We start from the raw sequence: 21,842 nt of genomic DNA, 5'->3' as shown, positions 1-21,842 counted from the left end.
CATTTCATTACCGCTGAGTGTCAAATTGATTAATTGCATAACGATCTTCACTATCTGAATTTGAAAGAACTTCCCAACTGTCAAATTTTTATACTTTTATAGAACTTTTTCTACAAAACATCCCCCCAAAAAGTAAATTACTTTCAGTGTTTTAAGTGGCAGAGTACCAAAATTCTTTAACCAACCTGAAAACAGTGTGTGCAGTGCATTCAATATGAAGGATCTTAAATCTTGACTCGAGTCTAGCAATTTAGGATCCCATCAACACCCAGAAAATGTCAAGTGTGAACTCCTCAGGACAGAAACTGCCTTATGTGTTTGTACTGTATCAAAACACAACAGGGCCCAAGATACTAACAATAATATGGGTATGTCAATATGCAATTTGTCTTGAGACTATGAAATAAAAATCAATTAAAAAAAGACAGTTTATAAGCATCTCTATCAATATTTTCCTCCAGAGAACAAGCTTCAGACAGCAAAAAAACGAAAAACAAATTTGCTGCAAATGTAACCACAAGGGGACAAGTAAACAAGGGAAATTGTGGGAATGCAGTTTAGAATGAAATAACGCTCAAATGCCCGGGATCACCCATGACAAATAAAATATGATCTAGTGTTCAAGCTCTGCATTTATATTCGTCCATGTTACCTTTGCCATTCTTCGGTATCAGTAGCATATGTTGATGTTAAAGGAACATATAAAGGAGATCCTTTTCCTTCTACTCCTGCTACCAAAGTGTGACTAGAATGATATGGATGAGGCTCCTTTACCAGGCAAGAAATGCAATTTTGGAATCCAAAAGGCATCATAGCAGTTGAGTGTTGCTGGGAGTTGGATAATTGGGGTAAAAAGGGTCCTATTGTTCTGGGTGGTATACATAGATCTACATAGGCTAGGTCTACATCAGCACTTTTGTCCGTAAAACTTAACACACACACACACACACACACACACACACACCTGTGACCAACATAAATTACATCAACAGAAGTGGCCAGAGTGGACAGTGTTCCCACCAACATAGCTATTACCAGTCATAGGGGGGTGATTTAATTATGCCAACAGGAGAGCTCTCTCCCGTCAGCATAGAGCGGCTACACAGGAGACCTTACAGCAGCACAGCTGTACCACTGTCAGGTCTCTAATGTAGACACAGTCTTCAGGGCAGGAATCTTTTTCACTAAGAGTTTACAACTAACCAGACAAGTAGACAGAGAGCAGGAAAAGAAAGTGAGACACAGAAAGGTGAACTGTCTTGATCCAGGTCACACAGCAGATCAGTTTGAGAGCTGAGGTTCAAGTTCCAGTCCAGCACCCTATTCATTGGGCAACACTGCCCTGTTTGTATTTAACATACTACCTCAGATTATTTGAGAAGTGAAAGAATTATAAAACTAGACTTTACCCACACAATTTAGCACATAAATGGAAAAAAATGTTTTATTGATTTTATGCCCTTCACTTAGCTTTACAATTAAACTACATTGCTCTGTTGTGTCAGTTTCACATCCAGAATTAGCAAAGGAGATGTAATGTTTGGATTACAAACACTGTATGGGATTGATTACATTTTTTAAAAGGTTTGGGTTTTAAGTCACAAAAAAAAAATTTTTTTAAGTAAATTCTATAAATTTTGTCTTGAAAGAAAGCCTAAATGTGGAGTATAAACAGCTTTTTATTCAGAGGGGAGACTGGAGGGGAGCTTATATCATTTTGTATCAACACTAAAGTATAACATTTGATATTTTTGTTATGATCAACCTATAAAACCTGTCAATTTCACTCAGTTTACACAGGACTCTAATTATGTTTAACTAGAATATATTTAACATCTTATAGCACAAAACTACTGAGGACATCTGGTTCAGCAATTGGCAAAGCAGTCTGAGAAACAAGATGTGCGCACTGTAATAAAAGAACCACCCCTGGAATCAGTTTCCCCACTACACACCTTCTCACTTTTTTTTCCTCCACCCAAAAATTCCACCTGTGTTTTTATACAGCAGTGCTTTCTACTTCAAGCCATCTACAGGTTCAAAATGATGCAGCTAAGAGAGGGAAAGTTGTTTTACAGTACCACAGGGAAGATCAGATGGCTTTTAAGACCTTTTTCCATCAGGAGGTAACCCAAATGGCACAGAGGAACTCCTAATTCAATCACTCTGTTAGGTTTTTTTGAGTCTCCTTTCCCCAAATCACCTACAGCCAGCCATGTCTAGGAAACTTTTGGGGGGAAATGCCCCAGTCCTAAACTGGGTGCAGCTGCAGCAATAGTAGCACTGGTAAGAGCCTCGTACAGACAAGCTCTACCCACTTCCCAGGTTTGTAACTCCCATGCTAATTAAAAAGAGCAGATTTAACTAACACCGTGGTGAAAACTCCAGCCTCAGGTGATCTGAAGTCATCCCGCTGAAAGCAGTACGGTTAGGTTGACAAGAACTAGCAATCCTGCCCAGTCTAGAAGCTGAGGGGTTGTGTGTGCATGAGCGTGTGTACCAGTGAGAGGAAGGGGGAAAAGAGCACCCTGTAAAAATGTTTTCCACAATGACAGCCTTGGTCACAAAATCTTTCCCATAGGCTTGGCTGCCTGCAAGGTGATATTGTGCGACATACCTAAGGGCTGTGCAAAGAGGAGGGTGCCTGAAACACAAGAACCTGCTACGGTGACCTGTATTGTGCAGACATGTTCCCCCTTTGATCTCTTCTCCTTGAAAGCACAACAGATCTTCCCTGACAGATTAATCGGATGTGTCTGCCATGGACAGGCACAAACCAAGAATTCAAAGACCTGGTTAAAAATCCAGCTAAGATTACTATTTGTCTTTATTTTCACTTAGCTAATAGATGGAAATTAGAAATAGCTATCTGTGTGGATCAGTTATAACTGAGGTGCAAAATAATTTCAAAAAAAATATATCAAGGTCAATTAAGACATATTTCCTTAACTGTCTATAGTCAAGAATCTCCCTTGAAGCCTTTAGGTAAGACATAAAACAAAAACTACTTTTGAAAGCTCCTATGGCACCTTTTGTAAGTATACAGGTAACCCCTGTGTTCTGGAAAATTCCACTTTGTGAAATTAAGTTCTGTCTCCTGAAAATTCCACCTACAATTTCAACTGAATATGATCCTCACTTCCTCTGCTGACCGGTTGGGTAGCGACATACTCTTCTGTAAAACAGCTTCCACATTTCAGAGTAGAACTGACTTATATTTCAATGACTGATTAGATAAAGCAATTCCTGCATGCATAATATGAAAAGTGCTTCAGGATCCTTCAGGATGGAAATCCCTATATAAAAATGCAAGATATCTGAAGTATCACAGGGGTAGCCGTGTTAGTCTGTATCCACAAAAACAACGAGGAGTCTGGTGGCACCTTAAAGACTAACAGATTTATTTGGGCATAAGTTTTCGTGGGTAAAAAACCCACTTCTTCAGATGCATGGAGTGAAAATTACAGATACAGGCATAGATATATTGGCACATGAAGAGAAGAGAGTTTATGCCTGTAACTCTCTTCTCTTCATGTGCCAGTATATCTATGCCTGTATCTGTAATTTTCACGCCATGCATCTGAAGTGGGGGGTTTTTACCCAGGAAAGCTTATGCCCAAAAAAAAGATATATTAATTTATCCCTTGCATCTTAAAAAGCCAACTAAAACATGATGGTGTACTAAATACGGTCACATTGGGGGTAAGATTTTAAAGTGTACTAGTACTGGTTTCAGGAAACAGAAAAAGGAATTGTTACAGCTCTTTCACAACAGATCTTCAGGGTGGTAAAGGATGACCTAATTCAACACAAAGATCAGAAGAGCTTTATTGGGTCTCCAAATTAGTGTGACTGACAGTTGAACAAACAGGAAGTGTCAAAACTTAAGTCACCATTCAAACAATAAATTCACAAATGAATAAAAGTTAGTTCCCAATCCAAAAAAAAAACCCTTACAAAAGGATTACTATCAAGCATCAAAACTCTAAACGAGCTGTAGATTCAAAATTTGCTGTGATTTGTAATTAACCTCATAATTTGCTGGGGAACGAATTACAACAAACAAATAGGGTGTAAAAGCACTAAGATATCAGGTTACATTTTGCTAGGACTAATACAGGAGCAAATAAAAATACTTAGAGCAAAAACACTCTAAAACAATTAAAGCAATTTTCTTCCAAGACATGCTTGCTATCTTACCAGCTCAGTTTAATGTATCCATACAATAATCACAGTTCACATGTACAATCAAAAATGAGATTAATATATAACTATTTCTGGATTTCAATACCTCTGCAGTTACCATCACATCTGAAAGAGAGACTATAATATTATAATGTACCCCCACCTTTTACTGTGAAGGATCAAAGAGCTTCACAGATTACACTGTCACTCCCTACACCACTGAAATGCAGCAACTTTTGGTGTGAGAAGGCCACAACAAAATGAGACAGAGCACGCTGTTCAATAGTATGGAAAGGTGACATCGAATGACAAAGTGTAATTTGCTCAAGTCTTAAAAATTAGTCAATGCAGTGTTTTTAAAGCATCTATCTCAATATTAAATTTAACTTAAAGATAGCGTAAACAGCTCTAGAGCTTTGTGACTACACTTCAGTATTTACATGTCTTGACCTTCCAAGATTTCTAGAACAATTTTAACGACCAGGTGTTTTTTTTTTAAAATCCCATTTGATGTAGGTTTTCAGTTTCAATTTTAGACTTCAAACCCTATTTACAGGGCAGAAAATCCCAGATAGTGACATAAGTAAAACTTTATTAAGCATGCTGTAAGACATGACACGAGACATTAAAGGAGAGCCAACTGTTCTGATAATATGCCAGAACATCTCTTAACTAGTACTTGATTTTATTTCACTATCTGGAACACACACATTGACCACAACATAGTCTTGAGAGAAGTTTTAATCCTTTTTTTTTTTTTTTTTTAAATTAAAGTTCTAAGCATCAGGGAGAGTGAGGGCTTTAGAAGGTTGCTAGAAACAAATGAATATCAAAGGATAGGAGACAGAGTGTGGTAGCCTTACAATACAATATGTCAGAGGACCAAGTGACAAGGCTTTCTACACATGCCAAACCTTGATAGCAAGGCTTTTTCCTTGGCATGCACAGAGAGAAATGAACAGTGTTTTATACATGGGAATCAACAGCGTATGTTTGTAGAGCAATTTTACATGATTCACATGCCAATCTAAAATAGATGAGGAAACAATGCCCGATCCTATTTGGTGCGAGAGAGCCTGAGGGAGAGCACTCAATACCTTGCAGTATTAAGCCTCATGTTCCCATAAGTGTAGATCCAGTACGAGTGTACACAGGGTCTAAAGGACATTTCTTAAGCTATGCCTACATTGGAAACTTCAAAGTGGTGCTGTGGGAACGCTCCCGCGACAGCATGAGTGTTGTCACATGCGAGCACTGGGAGAGAGCTCTCCCAGAGTTCCTGTTAATCCACCTCCACGAGGGGATTAGCTTCCAGCGCTCAGAGCCTGTCTACACTAGCGCTCGCAGCAAGTCTGAGCACTTTAACTCAGGTGGGTGATTTTTCACACCCCTGAGCCAGCAAGTTAGAGCGCTATAAAATGTAAGGGTAGATATACCCTTATACATTGATTTATTCTCTGAATGTTCTTCCATATCAGCCCAGATACATGGCATTTACATCCTCATACAATGGTGGAGACAAGAAAATACCATCCTCCTACAATATCACTCACCCTATACACAGGAGAGTATTAAATCACAGATTTCAGTGAGGAGATTTTCCTGGTAACAAACAATTGTTTTGAGATTATTCGAGTAGAAAATATGTTCACCTCAACAAATGAGCGGGCAATCATGGACGGTAAAGGACAGATTAACTGAAGATGCCACATTAGCCAGCCACCCCTCTCCAGTATTCTGAGAATTTCAGGAGCAGAACCCAATGTCAGAAAAAATATGGGTGAGCCTACTTTAAAAAAACCCTGAAGTTTATAGCAATCACTTCCTGAAAGTGACATAGAACAACTGACAATGCTGAAAGTGAATATATTCAGAACTTTGATTTGTTTTTAAGGCATATTGTACAATTTTTGTGATCACACAAAACCAGAGATTATGGTTCTAGGCCTGTAAGCAACTCTATATACAGAGAACTGCCCACATTAAAAACAAGACTGGGACCCAACTCTAAGCAGTCTAGGCAAAAATCTAACATTACTGGCTCCTTGTTTTTAAGAATGCTTAATGTGATCCCAATGCCACAGATTAATAGCAGAAGAGCTATTTTCATAGCAGACACGCCAAACCCAGCATTTATTTCAATGCTATCAACATGAAAAAAAAAAAAATCAAGCAACGTAAAAATAGGTAAGTATTTTGCTGACAAAATTAACAGCTAAAGCAAGAGCGTCTTTCAGATGACAGACAAATGGTACTTTATTTATATCTGAAAATAAAACATCTATTCATTTAAATACAGCAGAATCCTTTTTATGCAGGGCTCCATTATCCAGCTCTCCATATTAACCAAACTAGGCAGCATGGCTCCACCGCCCTGGGCTGACAGCCCTGAGCCCCGCTGCCCAGAGCTGACAGCCGGAGATACAAAGTGGATAGAAAGCTCTTTGCCCATTCTCCTGGTTATCTAAATTTTTGATTATCCGACCTGGCTCCAGTTAGATCAGATAAATGGGATTCCATTCTAACTTGATTCCAAAGTTACTTTGACATGCACGCATGTCAACTTAAACAGTGAAAAATAAATTAATTGTTGACAAACAGACAAACTAAGTTTTAAATTTATTGAGCTGCTCTGGTGACATTTATTGTCCCATGCTAAACAAACAAAAGAAAAGTTTAATTTTTGCAGGAACATGGGATAAAGTAACATGCTTAGAAGGGACCAGATAACTCAGTGGGACAGCTACTGAATGAACAGAGAGTTCAAAAAACTGGATTCTATTCCCATCTCTGCCTTGAACTCTTGACAAAGGGCAAATCTTTCTATCACAGATTCAATAAACTGCTCAGAATACTCAAGTGCTTAAAGTTAGGCACATGCTTGAGTACTTTGTTGAATCAGGGCCTTTGCTCTGTAAAATGGGGACACTCCCCCACCTTTGTAAAATCCACTGAAAGCGACAGGTGAGAAGTCCTATATACGATAACTGCAAAGTATTACTGTTTGGGGAATTGATAATAGGATATAGCACCTTTTCACCAGTCTAATGTTTAAACATTATCACCTGATAACTATTCAGTCAATTGACTAGACGAAACGATTTCAGAGTGGTAGCCATGTTAGTCTGTATCGGGGGGGGAGGAAGAGTACTTGTGGCACCTTAGAGACTAATAAATTTATTTGGGCATAAGCTTTCGTGGGCTAAAACCCACTTCATCAGATGCAAGCAGTGGAAAATACAGGAGGAAGATACACACAAAGAACATGAAAAAATGGGTGTTGCCATACCAGCTGTAACGGGACCAATTAATTAAGGTGGGCTATTATCACCAGGAGAAAAAAAACCTTTTGTAGTGATAATCAAGATGGCCCATTTCAAACAGTTGATAAGACGGTGTGCGTAATGGTGGGGGGGGGGGGTTAGAATGGGGAAATAGTTTTTACTTTGCGTAATGACCCATCCTCTCCCAGTCTTTATTCAAGCCTAATTGAATGGTGTCCAGTTTGCAAATTAATTCCAATTCTGCAGTTTCTCATTGGAGTCTGTTTTGAATGTCCAGTCACTTGACTTGAAGGTATACAAATGTGAAATAGTTGTGGGTGAGGACAAAGTCATGAAGTTCAGCCACCAGGTTTGCCGTGACATTATTGGGGATACTGTTCCTGACGGCTTGTAGTCCATCTTTGTGTGGAATGTTGGTGTAGAGGGCTTCTACATCCATAGTGGCCAGGATGGTGTTTTCTGGAAGATCACCAATGGACTGTAGTTTCCTCAGGAAGCCAGTGGTGTCTCGAAGATAGCTAGAAGTGCTGGTAGCGTAGGGCCTGAGGACAGAGTCTAGATAGCCAGACAATCCTGCTGTCAGTGTGCCAATGCCTGAGACGATGGGGTGTCCAGGATTTCCAGGTTTATGGATCTTGGGTAGCAGACAGAATACCCCTGGTCATGGTTCTACTAACCCAGAAATCTATCCTTGCAACAAAGCCCGTAGCCAACTCTGTCCACATATCTATTCAAGGGACACCATCATAGGACCTAATCACATCAGCCACACCACAGAGAGGCTCATTCACCTGCACATCTACCAATGTGATATATGCCATCAAGTGCCAACAATGCCGCTCTGCCATGTACATTGGCCAAACTGGACAATCTCTATGCAAAAAAATAAATGGATACAAATCAGACATCAAGAATTATAACATTCAAAAACCAGTCGGAGAACACTTCAACCTCCCTGGTCACTCAATTTCAGACCTAAAAGTCGCAATTCTCCAACAAAAAAACTTCAAAAACAGACTCCAATGAGAAACTGCAGAATTGGAATTAATTTGCAAACTGAACACCATTCAATTAGGCTTGAATAAGGACTGGGAGTGGATGGGTCATTACACAAAGTAAAAACTATCTCCCCATTCTAATTCCCCTTCCCCCACCGTTACGCACACCGTCTTGTCAACTGTTTGAAATGGGCCATCTTGATAATCACTACAAAAGGTTTTTTCCCCTCCTGCTGATAATAGCCCACCTTAATTAACTGGTCTCGTTACAGTTGGTATGGCAACACCCATTTTGTGTGTGTGTGTCTGCGTGTCTGTCTGTCTTCCTCCTGTATTTTCCACTGCTTGCATCCGATGAAGTGGGTTTTAGCCCACGAAAGCTTGGGCCCAAATAAATTTATTAGTCTCTAAGGTGCCACAAGTACTCCTCGTTTTTCTTTAGATGAAATAAGTTGACAGTCAACCCAAATTTCTGACAGCAGAGGTAGGTTATCTAAATCACATTCTGCAGCCTTGTTACCAGACTTGCCAGAGAGAGTATGGATATTTGGATTACAATAAGCAAACACTAAGAATGGGATGAAGGGGGCTGTGAAAAAGCTTCAGCCTACTATATCAAACTTGTTCTGCAAACAAAGGACTTCAGTATCCAGCCATTAATCTAACACATTTCACATATGACCTTATAAGTGTACCACTGCCTTCTGCCAGATGGAGTATCAGACCTGCTTGAGTGCTGCAGTCTACAATCATTACAACCAGTAACAGCTGGCTTGGATAGAAACCCTACAAACTACAGATAGCTAAACTGGTAGAAGTTTGTCTGTTTTTAGAATGCAGAGCTGTTTGAGTCACATTACCTATGCATGCAGTTAGCTGCCTGCAGTTTCAAGTGGTGCAACCACAAACTGTTGCATACTAAATTCATCTTTTACATCACTGCAGACTTATGTTGTACGTTTTGGGTGTGCTATCTACAATTCATGGAAAAAAATCTAAAGAAAAACTTGATACACCAGACATCCTGCTCTCATATTACAAGCAACACCGAGTCGCATACTTTATGACTATATGCTTTTAAATAAAAGAGCATGTATATGACATTGTGTCATCTTCAGTGTTGATATCAAAACTTTATAACTAATTGCTAGCAAAAAATTTCTTACAGTGATTTGGTACCATTAAGATTTTACTAGGATATACATAATAACTCAAGACTTTGCCACCTCCTAGTTACTTTAATAGACTTACTCCTACTTCTTTTTCATGATCCCGTATAATGCTAGCAATAAGCTGAAAAATATCTGTATTTTAAGAATACACTCATTTGCTGGGCTGTTTTTTCTGTTTAAAAATGTAAGTTAATCCTGGAGAAAGGTGTCTCACAGCCCTGAAAACTAAAGCCCTATTTATCCACACAAGTACAGAAGTAAACAGTGCCAATAAAGAATACTTAGCTGTAACACAGAACCTTTCATCCATAGATGTCAAAGTGCTTCACAAAGGAGGGTCAGTATCATTATCCCTATTTCATAGATAGGGAAATAAATGCAGAGAGGTGAAGTGAAGTGCCTATGGTCACATAGGAGGTCAGTTGCAGAGTCATCAACCACCAAGAACAGGACTGAAACCCTCAACTCATTTCACAAAGTTATTACCATGCTGATGGCAGAAAAATTAAGGCTATGCTTACACTACAGTCCATGTTGGCAAAGCATTTGTCGCTCAGCGGTCTGAATATTCCACCCCCCAAGCGACATAAATTATACCGGCATAAGCGTCCATGTGCACAGAGTTACGTCAGTTGGAGAGCTTCTCCCACAGACAGCTTATGCTGCTTGCGGAGGTGATTTTTTTATGCTGACAGGAGAGTTCTCTCCCATCAGCACAGAACGTCTTCACCAGACGCACTGCAGCAACACAGCTGTACTGGTACAGCTGCAGCACTGTATGTATAGACGTGACCTCAGTTATTACCTGTTTAGGCTGAATTTGAACCAGTGATATAGAGCTGAAAGACACCCTGTGGTACTGTCTGTTCCCAAATCATTAGTTCCAAAATAAGATTTGTTCACACTTTGTGCAATATTAGTGACCTGCTACTTCAAAGATAATTATAGATTTATCTGACCAATTTGTAGTCTATATCTAAGTATCATTATACCAGTGTACGTATCTGTACCTTTTTGATAAACACTCTCAAATACCTAATAGTGGGGAAAGAGGTGCCAGAAATAAACATTTTTCTAGATATCAAAAAGGGAACAGCTTCTAATTGCACTTCACTCTATCCACACCTCTAAGCTTTTGCTTTAAATGTTAGGTATATTAAGAAGCCAAGATACCTTAATAAGTGAAAGATGAGGCCTTTCTATTTACAATATATAAACTTTTTTTAAGACACTAAATCAGAGGCAAACACTTTAAAGTTTCACTTTTTGTTTAATAAAATGGGAGTGGGGAGAATGTTTTAACTACGAACAAAAAATTAAACACTGAATGACATTTTGTATGACAAGTGTATCAAAAATTGTTAGCATGAACACTAACCTTAATACTAGAGACTAGTCAGTCAATCTACCATGGGTACTTCTAAGTCATGCTATTATGTTGGTATCTGAGATGGGACCTTTCCAGCAAGGTCCAACAGCAGTAGCTTGGTGGTAATTCCAGCGCACCACTCCATACCGCGCATCCAATGCGGCTTGTAAATACAGTGTAGTATTGTACCTGGACATCCACCGGGAGACCTTCTCATACTTCCCAGTTGCACTGGTTAGTATGTATCAGCGACTGTGGTGCTGGGGACAAGGGCATCATCTCAACTTTCTCCATCACTCACCATTTCCTCCCACCCATCAAAATCTGGAGTCTTCCTTTTCCCCGTTTGCTTCACCTGTCCTTACTTTCTACATGATTATGCCCTGTGTCTTCTGTTGGGCAATAACCACAAACTGAAACTGACCACTTCTCAAACTTCATAACTTGACACCAGGAGCAGGAAGAGTAATGTAGGCTCCATCTATACTAACAAAATTAGCATTGAGGGATCTAGTTGTACCATGGTACTATCTTTCTACATAGCGCGAACTGTGTGTTAAAATGTGCGAAGACCAGGGCATGATTATAAACACACACAAGAGCAAGCCATGTTTTAACAATATTGTAACTTGTTCCCTAGCACAGTTGTTTTCATAATACTCCAACTACATAACAAGAATCAGGTCAGTTGCACAATGCTGCTGCTGCAGCACTCTTACCAGTGAAACTGTCCCATTTGGAGCAGGAGAGTACTTTTTCTCATGGTTTATTTACAAAATGCCCACACCTGTTATCACATTCTGGAAGCACTGAATATGTGTAATTTGCATATTTAGTTTATATATTTTAACAAAAACCTTGCAGATTTGACCAGTGTATTTTAAATTAATCAAATGTAATCCAACAAATGGATTTTAAAGTTACCTTTAAAAAGCAACAAGAAATTGAGAGGCTCCACTACAATAAAGAAGGCAAAAAGATAAAGGTGGGAAATGCAGGGCCAACAGTGATCAAACTAAAGCACCTACAAGGGAAAAGTTGAGGTTGCGCTTTTTCCTCCTCTTCTTCCTCAAGTGGGTAGAGATTGATAAAAGAGAGGAAGACCGCTCCACACCCCAGGGCCCACCACAGCAAAACAATCACTAGTCAAACAATGATGTGATGAATCTCACATATGGTTAAGGCCTGAACAACTTTAAGAACTAAGCTCTTCAAAGGACTACCTCTATTCATACTACACCTAGCAAACTGGGTCCCCAATCCCAATCAGGGTTTCTGGGCACCAACATTTACAAAAGAGTGTCCATTTAAAATTACCCAACATATAAAAAAAGCAAAGGGCTAGTTAGAATTAGGCATAGTGCAGGGCACGTACTGTTCCAACTTCCCCTATGCAACTGAAAACATACTTCAATTATAACAAAACCTTATTAACCCAGCCCTACACCAAGAGTGTTTAGTTTTCCCAAGTGATTGAGGCACCAGAGTTGCAATTCAGGCACATAACAATTAAGGATCTTAGTTTAAAAGTAGCCAGACTTCAAAACTAGGCCTTCTAAGGTGCACTGGCTTTTCACAGATTTATCGTGTCACCTTCCTTCTTTTACTTTAAAATATTTATACTAAAAAAAATTTAGTATATTCTGCTAAATCACAATACACAACTGACCAATGGCATATAAAACATACAGCTCGAGATATCCAAGACGCTAGTCATTAGCAATACCAATGAATACCTGTTGATCTAACATAAATTCTGCAAGTTGCACTTGTTTTCTACCAAATCCAAATATTATTTAAGAATGGGAAGTTAAAGGGTTACTTTCAGATAGTTTACACTGGTAAATACAGAATAACCTAAACACTGGGCCGAAACTAACAATATTTATGAAAATGTAATGTTAATACAGATATTTAGTTCGTTAGTTTCAAATTCAGAATACACATTTATTTGGATTTAGACGTTCTTCCATAGGGTGTGCAATCCAAAATACTTTAATACAAAACACTTATGAGTAATATCCAGGAAGTAAAACAAACTAAAAAAAAAAGCGAAAATGACTAGTCCATTTTCATTGTTTCTCCCCTCTGGTGGGACAATAAGTAAACAAACAGTACATACGCTTCAAACTAAATGAGATTTTTCTTTTAATTATTAAATTTTCATTATGGGTTTTAATAATGTATCGAACAATATCTTAAATTAATAAAGGAGTCCAGTCTTCTCATCTTTTTTGTCAAGTTCAGGTCTCTCACCAACATCTAAGATCCTGCACAAGTCTTTCTCTGTATATGTGTCTGTTCTTGTTTCCTAGTCCTTTTGTCCTCTGCTAAACTTCCATTCAGCTTTTGTCCCCTCAACCTCGTGATTTCTTCCATGCTGCCCCTGCACTTGGAACTCTCTCCATCTTCCTCTGCACCAAAAATAAACCCTCCCTTCCTTCAATCACTCCTTAGCACTTCAATCACTCTGCAATTCACCCACTTTTTCATGAAGCGTGTGTAGGACAGTCCACCACAAAATAAATAACTCAGAATCTTAAAGTGGTACATTCAGGTTAACACTTATCTAGTCATCAAGTGTTTGCGCCCAGATTGTATCATCTGGTTTTGGAAGCAAGCTCTTCAGAAAATGGACCACAACTACAGTTTCAAACTTCAGCACCTGAATAAAAAGGGCCTGATGTCAGTGGGAGCTTGCAAGTGCTCATCAGCTTTAAAAAAAAAAAAATTTTTTTTTTTACTTTTATTTAGATGTTTAAGTATACATTTAGGTGCCCAAACATGAAGATTTTGGCCCATGTCTTCCTCCAGATCCTGTAAAGAAGGTGACTTTACATTCATCCTCAGTTTGTTCAGACTGAGCCCTTAACTTCATACATTCATTCCACAAGAACTTGCCTCTTACATTAACAAAAACAAACTGGCACATTCATCCTTTGTATTATTTCCCGGACAGTTAACTGGGTGTTTTATTAAGAATGGTGATTTAAGAGTCATCTCGTACAAATATGATGAAGATACCTTTTTTCCTTCCACTGGCTACTCAACTGATAATTACTGCAAAGATGAACAAAATTAGTTAACTACATGTCAGCTAAATGGAAACCCAAGCCAAGGGCTGAAAGTTGTAGAATCTGCTTTGATGTTGCATCATTTACATTATTACATTAAAATTTAATTGAGGTACAGCTAACAATGTTTAAAAGTGCATCTCCAAAAACAAATCAGTCTAGCAACACAAAGTTCCTTGAGCAGGCAGGGATCAGAGTTTGGGGTCCAAGCTTTGAACTGCATGCAGTTCAGAACATAAGGTATTCACACTGGAGAAACAAGAAAGGCACATATCATAGCACTCTCTAGTGTTCCTCTCCAACTGGCAGTAGGAAGAGTATCAAGTTCCAGAGGGAACTGCATGTAACAGCCTTCCTTACCACAATAAAAGGTAAACTTCCAGAGGTTCCCTTTCTTTACCGAATGGAATACATTAGCAACTGGAACCTGGAATGCTGTAGGACAAACATCTGAATCAAATTTATCAGCAGATTTTGCAAATTTACACTAAATTTACAATATTGTATGTTAGAAGCAAACATCCTGGAACACTTTATTGGGAGTGTTACACAAAGTATGCAGTACCTCCATACTTATTGTTCACAGAGATGGGGAGATTGAGCATGCTCATTTTCCATTTATATACAAATACATTTTCAACTATGGTTTATCATTGTTTTTTTCATTTATTATTTATTTATCTTTCACTCATGCCCAAAGGCTCAGATCAGAATCAGGCCCCTGGACAAACACAAAGGAAAACCTGGTACTTGCCCCGAAGAGGGCCGAATTAGAAATCATTTCACTCTGAGGGGGAAAAAAAAAAAAAAAAAAAAAAAAGAGTAGATACAGTACATTTAAGAAAGTAAATTTCATATTTAAATTTGATTGAAAAATACCCATAATCGTAACTATAGAAGCTTGTCTTCCTAGTAAATCTTGCTAGATAGCGTGTAGTTTCCACTATTGATGCTGATGAAGTCATCTGCAGATATACAAGAAGGTATGTTGAGGTAACTGGAAATCTAGCCAAGTCATTAAGCTGTATGAATGGGGAAAAACAGCAAGCCAAAAGGAAAAAGTTTCCAACTCTTCCCAACATCCCATTTCCACTTGCCATAAGGCAACCTCAATTCAGTTTCTTCTTAATAAAAGATTATGGCTGCTGCAACACTAAGTTGGTTTTTAAACAATCTTTCCCTTTCAACAACATTCCTTTCCCTAAAAGAAGTTATTTAGTGCTTAACCAGCCTACTTCTAAGTTACATAGCAGCTAGTAAATAATTGCCTTTGTCTACCACAGTTTAAATCTGTAATTCACCCCTTTTGTAATAATTATTGTTACTTATTTGCTATATTCATATATAAGGGCCAGTAATGTAGGCCTTGCTATGGAAATTCCCAATACAATCAAAGGGGAAAAGGAATGCAGAATCAGATCCACATAATATATGCATTTGTTATCCAGTTCTAAACTCTGATAAACACTTTGTGCATGTGCCACAGTTTTTTAACTCCTCGTCCAACTGACCTCAAATCTGGCGGAAAAATGTTTACCTCAACCATAAATTAATTCTACTTTTTTTGTGGTTGAAATTCTTTTGTTTGTGGATTTGGGAAACGAGGAGAGAAAAGGGGATCCCCCCCCAAAAAAGGGGGGGAGCCTTACAATGGAATGTCAGTTATAACTGTGGATCATCTACTACTGCTCCAAAATTACTCCACTAGGGCCAAATCCTCAGCTCATTAGACAGGCTGAATGGCTGGTCTGCATATTGTGCCTTTTTTCCTGTTATAGGGAGGTGAGGTATTTGCCACAACCCCCAAACAGTAGAGACAATAAGCTTTTACTCCTTGGCAAACAGCAGCTGGTACTGACACATCCTATCTCTTCCCCCCCCTACCCTCCACGGTGAACTCCAGCAGGAAGATTCAACAAAGAAGAATTTTGTGAAATAGAAAGAGAGAAGATCCCCTACATCACATCCCCAAATTCTGCTTCTCACCCTGAAACAGAACCACAATGCTTTTATTGAATCAAGTACCTCCATGGTCATGCAGAAGTGGATGGAATCTAGTTATAAACCTCGGAGCATCTTCTCTTGACACATGAATAATTCTCATCACTGATAATATAGCAAGGAGATGTTCCCTCACCCCACCTTCAGGACAGAAGCTATAAATCCCACTGTGACTTGGGAAAAGAAAATTATCTCTAGATCCACTTTTGATTTAACAGAGATAAAGTGGACAGCTATAAGCAAAGAGTCTTGTGTTTTGGTACAATCAGGTTCAGCTACAGGATGCCAACAATTCCACTTGCTTCCGATTAGACACTAGAAGTGCTTCAGGATTTAAACTCTATTCATTACTATTTAGAAATCAGCTTTTCTTTTGTGAATGGGCCTACCTTTAAACAATCAATGGCAGCAAACAGATAATGCTCCCCGTTTACCCTAACCATATGCTGCAAATACCTTTGCACAAGACAAAAGTATATGGACAAGATCTGGCTTTAAGTTTAAATTCCCTGGTTTGTTAGTGAAAGCCAAGCAGTTTTATTTAAAAAGTTTTGTGCATGCATGCGCATTTTTTAAAAAAAAATAAAATGCACCTCTGCTTTGAAAAGCGACACCTGATCGTATTGAGTTTCTATGTTTATCTTAATGTTTCCACATCAAATTTATTCAGTTTACAAATAATCTCTACTTTTTCTGTTTGTCAGATCTCAGGTTGAGTTTGCAGGACTATCAAGCTGGGTTCATTCTTGCCCTCATATTTCATTACTGAAGTAATAAAGATACTGCAGGACAAGTTATACCTTTTGTTACATCTATTCAAGCCTATTAGCCATGCAGCTTAAGGAGGATTTTATGCTATAGCCACAGGAGCGTAACACATTGTTTGACGGGCAAGTTTATTTATAATCCATCAAGATTATAAATAAACTAAGAACAAGACTTCAAGTAGGGTCAGACTCTTCCATTGTAACCTTTCTCCTGCTGTAAGTGAAGATAACTAAGATCACCTGACTATTTTCATACCAGGAGTTGTAGCTGCAACTCTTCAGAGCAACAGTACAGCACTCCACCAAGCATTCATCCAGATATTTATTCCATGCTCATCACAATGATAGCCAAGTGCTTCCAAAGATCTGTCTGCACAACACGCTGATTTATTTGGCAGCAGCTGTCAAATATGGTTCCTCCCTCAATCATGGTTAAACCAATTTGGCAAGTGGTGTACAGGTCATGCCAAACCATTCGACAGCAGCTGTCAAATATGGTTCCTCCCTCAGTCATAGAATCACAGAAGATTAGGGTTGGAAGAGACCACAGGAGGTCACCTAGTCCATGGTTAAACCCAGTTTGGCAAGTGGTCCAAAGGTGCTGCCAAACCATTTTCAACGCCTGATTCAGGAAGCATGACTGGCCTCTACTAGGAAAAAGGGTTGAACTTGGTGCCTGGCTGAACCATTTTAAACAATTTCAACAGCAAGTGGAGTGAGGGCTCGTGTTTGACACCTGTCAAACCTTACAGTTTCTGTTTCCAACATATTCAAGTTGTAAGACAGACTTTTATTGTTCAATCCAAGCTTTCTTGGATGATTTAGGCCGCCTTCAAGTGCTGAAGTCTCTCCGCTGAGAAGCAAAAGTAATTTAGTGAAAGGAGAAATGAATAATACAAAAGTCAGAGCAAATAGTGTTCTTGGCTGTGTATTTTAATTAACACAGATACAATCTTGACTGCACTATTTAAACGCCCACTGCTTTATGTTACAGTGCAGGTAGAGGTTTACTAACAGTAAACATGGCTCCCCTAACAATTTAGAAGGGGCGGTTACCAGTAGATAGTATGTGTGCCTGTTTTTGTCCCTCATTTCCATCAACAGAGTCCCACTTGACTGCCTTACAAGTTTCCCAGTGAAAAGGTGGGTGGAGCGATAGTTTGGAACGGATGCAGCCTTGAGGCTGGTTTCAAACTACAGTCAGAGCTGGAAAAGTTCTACTTGACAGAGCACAGGTGGGACTGGGGTACTTGTAAGATGCATGAATCTCCCACTTGAGTGAGGCAATGAAAGTGCAGACAGGACAAAATTTGATTTATGCAGTTCCACAGTTGGTTGAACACCCCACTACAAACGCCAGAAAAACTCCTTGTACAGAAAATACTGTAAGACTGAAACGGTCATCCCCCCCCCAAACAGAGAGTCACAAAGAGGTATTGTTTTATCCTCAGGATGAAGTAATTTATTCCTTCCCCATCATGCAGCTTGGGGAGGTGGAGGAGAAATAAAGATATCTGAAATCAAAAAACAGTTCTTTGCATGAGTAAATGTTTGTCTGAATGGACTCCCCACCTCTCTAGTTACTCCAAAACTCTCTGTGGCCAGAAATTGTACAAAGTTTATTACATACAGATTCCTCAGTGATTTAGCTAATGGATGCACAACCTAGGTCCATACAGTTCACATATATGTATGTATAAAGTTATCAAGTAAGTGGTAACTAAGGCTTTGGTGCTCAAAATATAAACTCCAACTCATTATTGCCAGAATGCTTCAAAGAAAAGCCTAGCACTGCTAAATTCAGCTCATCACATTTAGTCTACCATACACAAGATTAAAGTTTACACATTAATACTCCACAACAGGTTTTACAGTATGCACAGGAATTAAATTATAGGAAAAGTGAGTTATTTTTACTAAAAACAGAATAGACCAATCTCTCAAAATGCCATTTGGCTGTGTTCATTACATTCTAGAATTTAATTTACATGATAGCACTTTAGAGTAATAAGCTTTAATCAATAAACATTTGTTGAAGCTTTATTTTCTTTAGAAAATGTATTTTAGATGCCTTTCTACAGTGTTAAGTTTAACACTAAGAAAAATCACACTAGGAGTGCTGAGTTTCCAATTCTAGGGAAGTACAATTGCACATATACATATGCAAAAGCAAGGATTTACAATTAAGGTTGTCAGACCTTGTTTAAATACATATTAATCTAGACCATTGTATTTGATACAATCCTGCATCTGGCTCTCATTTTCTGTATTCCTGTAGGTATTCTGGGTCACTATTAAGAATCCTTTCAAGTTAGAAAAGTTCAGCCAAATCTACCTTAATCCAAAATCTTTAAAAATCAGAATTAAAACAAGAAGTTACTTTCTAGCCACCCCCTAATCCATCTGAAAGTCAGAGGACACCAGCCACTCACTATAGATAATACTTTGAAAAACGGAAAGTGCCTAGAGCTGTTCATACATTAACTAATTAACCCTCTCAACAGCCCCTAAAGGCAGATCATTATCCCCGCACAGCCCCTTAAGGCAGTTTGTTTTAGTCCCATATTCTTATACTTTTATTTCCCCAACATAAACCTATCCTGACAGCATCCTCTCACCTTTAACTTGACTGCAGCTATGCCAAACATCAATGTAACATATTTCCGGCTCCTTTCAGGCTGCCTGCGCTCTAAGCTCCCACATGGGCACTTGCTGAATACAGACTCCTCAGTGGGGGCGAGGGGTGGGTAGCAAAAGCTTTCTAGCCAATTTATTTAAACTCCACGCGTTTCAGGATTTAAAGAGGCAGGACACAATTTTCCTGCACCAACCAACTACAGTACGATAAAGCTACATGTTGCAGTGCTGTTAATCGGCAGGGAAATCTCCGACTAATTGCTCCCCCCTCCACCCCCCGTATACATGAGCTATTATATTAAGTAGCGGATCTTGAATCTCATCAAGGCATACACCCAAAAGATAAAGGAAAGCTGCATAGCAAGTACTTTTTCTTGAAAGGACAGGATTCCAAAGCGCTATGAGCAGCCACGTTAAAACTGCAACACTCAACGCATGTGTCAGGTCCTAGACAGAAGGGAGACGGTGTTCAAGCCGTGTGGTTACAGCGGGAGGAAATGCCCGTCAGCCCCAGAAACACACACGGAGATAAGCTCAGAATATACCCCCCTTCACACACACAGGACGTCTCCCGACACACTTCCCACTCCCCAGAAGTTCAACCCTCCGAAGCCGGCAGGAGCTAACTTCCATCAGACTCTTCGCTCCCCCCCCAGCATGGAAACCAACGCTCTGCATACGCCACAATATGTACAAGGCTGTCTGCTTCCACCCCAGCCAATGCCCCGCGGAGCCGCCAGTGCCAGCTCAAGCCCCCGCAGGACCCAGAGCCCCAGCGAGAATCGCACCTTAGACTCCCCAGGGCCGGCCAGCAGGAGCCGGACCGCGCAGCCCCCTCCCCCCAATACAGCCACCCCTTGGGCCAGCCGGAGCCCAACCAGGACCCAGCCAGCTGAGCTTCCTCCTTTCCGACCTCCGGGCCAGCCGGACCCAAGCCCCAGCAGGACCCGGACCTGCGCGCCGCTCCCCCCTGCTATTCCGAGCGCCAGCAGGCCCCGGAGCTCAGCCTCCCCCTGCCAGCCCGAGCCGGACCCCACGCCACATCCCCCCCGTGCCAATCCCGGCAGGCCAGCACAGCTCTCTTCGCACGTCCCGAACCCGCCAGCAAATTCAAACCCACCCGGGGAGGAGGAGGAAGGTCCAGCCATGGATGCCGAGATGTAAACAAACCCAGGGCAGGCAGGGGGGCTCGGGGGGTGGGGGACCCTAGGGAAGGCTGGCCGGACTCTCCCTGCTGGGGGGAGCCCTGGGAAGGGAGTGCGAGCGGGGGAGGGGGGAACCTGGCCGGCCACCCCCCGCACTGGGGTCCCCTGCCCCGGCTGTGGGGGGAGCCGGCCGGGGGAAGAGGCTGTCTGAGCGGCGGCGGGGAAGGCGAGTGGCTCGGGCTGCTTTAAAAGCGCCGAGCGCTGGCACCACAGCGCCCCCAGCCCCAGCCGCTCAGAGGCTGCAGCCTGCGCCCGGCCGGCTGCCTGCGCCCCACACAAAGTCCCAGCACTCAATAAACTTTCCCCGGCTCCCAGAAATAAAGGGGAGCGGGGGCTGCCCCCCGCCCGGCCGCCCTCTGCCCCGCACGGCCCCGCCGGGGGGCTGGCCCGGGACCGGGCGAGCGGCGGCTCCGGCGGCGGCGGCTCCGGCGCCATCTTGGGCTGATCGATGAATTGAACAAAGAGGATCAATTTCTGATAAAGCCAGTTATCAATGGGGAGAGCGGGGCCGGGCCGCGCGGGGGGCTCCCCCTGGGCGGCGCGGGCCGGGGGGCCGGGCCGGGGAGCGGCGGGGGGGCCCGGCGGCGCGGCCCGGCCGGCGGGGCGAGCGGAGAAGCCTGACCTGCAGCTGCTGTAAATCAAAGCGCTTCCAATATTGAAACATCGATCCCACATTGGCCGCCATCTTGAGACATATTGAGACAGAGTGAGCGGCTGATAGAGAGAGAGGGGCTGGAGTTCAGGAGCCGGGAGGGAGGGGGAGGGAGGGAGCCAGCCGGGCGGGGGGGGGGGCGGAGGGGGAGGGAGGCGGGCAGGGAGCGCCCAAATCCCGGCCTGGAGCCCGAGCCCGGCCCGGAACACGGACTCGCAGCCATTGCACAGAGATACTGCGAGCTGCTTCCCTCTCACCGGGGCACAAGCGCAGCAGCCAACGCGCTCGCCTCCATCCAGCCACCGCACAGGGAAGAGATCTAGCACACAGGGCAGGGCGATCAGGCACGGAAGACCCACGACCATCCGGAGCAAATGTAAGGAGCCTCCTGAGTGCAACAGAGATTTATATTAGGCAAGGAGACAGCCTACTTGAAACACCCAAAACATCCCGAACAACCCCAGGCTCCAGAGCACCGCAGACAATGAATCTAGACCG

At 41.4% G+C, this 21,842-nt stretch overlaps 1 protein-coding gene across 12 annotated transcripts in view; it reads right to left on the bottom strand.

Annotated features, from left to right (window-relative positions):
* Nucleotides 1–21,597, bottom strand: part of CUX1 (cut like homeobox 1) — a 382,370-nt gene extending 360,773 nt beyond the window's left edge. For 3 of the 12 annotated variants that reach the window (XM_043531065.1, XM_043531062.1, XM_043531063.1), the window contains exon 1: nucleotides 20,608–20,866. Coding sequence is in view for 9 of the 12 variants with exons in the window: in XM_037880470.2 (XP_037736398.1) it covers nucleotides 21,315–21,377 (63 nt within the window). In the remaining 3 variants the exon portion in view is untranslated. Of the gene's footprint in view, nucleotides 1–19,468; nucleotides 19,935–20,607; nucleotides 20,867–21,314 lie in introns of those variants that run through there. The other 9 variants (XM_043531059.1, XM_043531060.1, XM_037880464.2 and 6 more) reach the window with 7 other exon arrangements.
* Nucleotides 21,598–21,842: the final 245 nt, after the last annotated feature.

Source organism: Chelonia mydas, chromosome 17 (assembly GCF_015237465.2).
Source record: "Chelonia mydas isolate rCheMyd1 chromosome 17, rCheMyd1.pri.v2, whole genome shotgun sequence".
Classification (NCBI taxonomy): domain Eukaryota; kingdom Metazoa; phylum Chordata; order Testudines; family Cheloniidae; genus Chelonia; species Chelonia mydas.
Note: the sequence above shows the minus strand (reverse complement) of the source record. Positions and strands in the feature narration are given on the sequence as shown.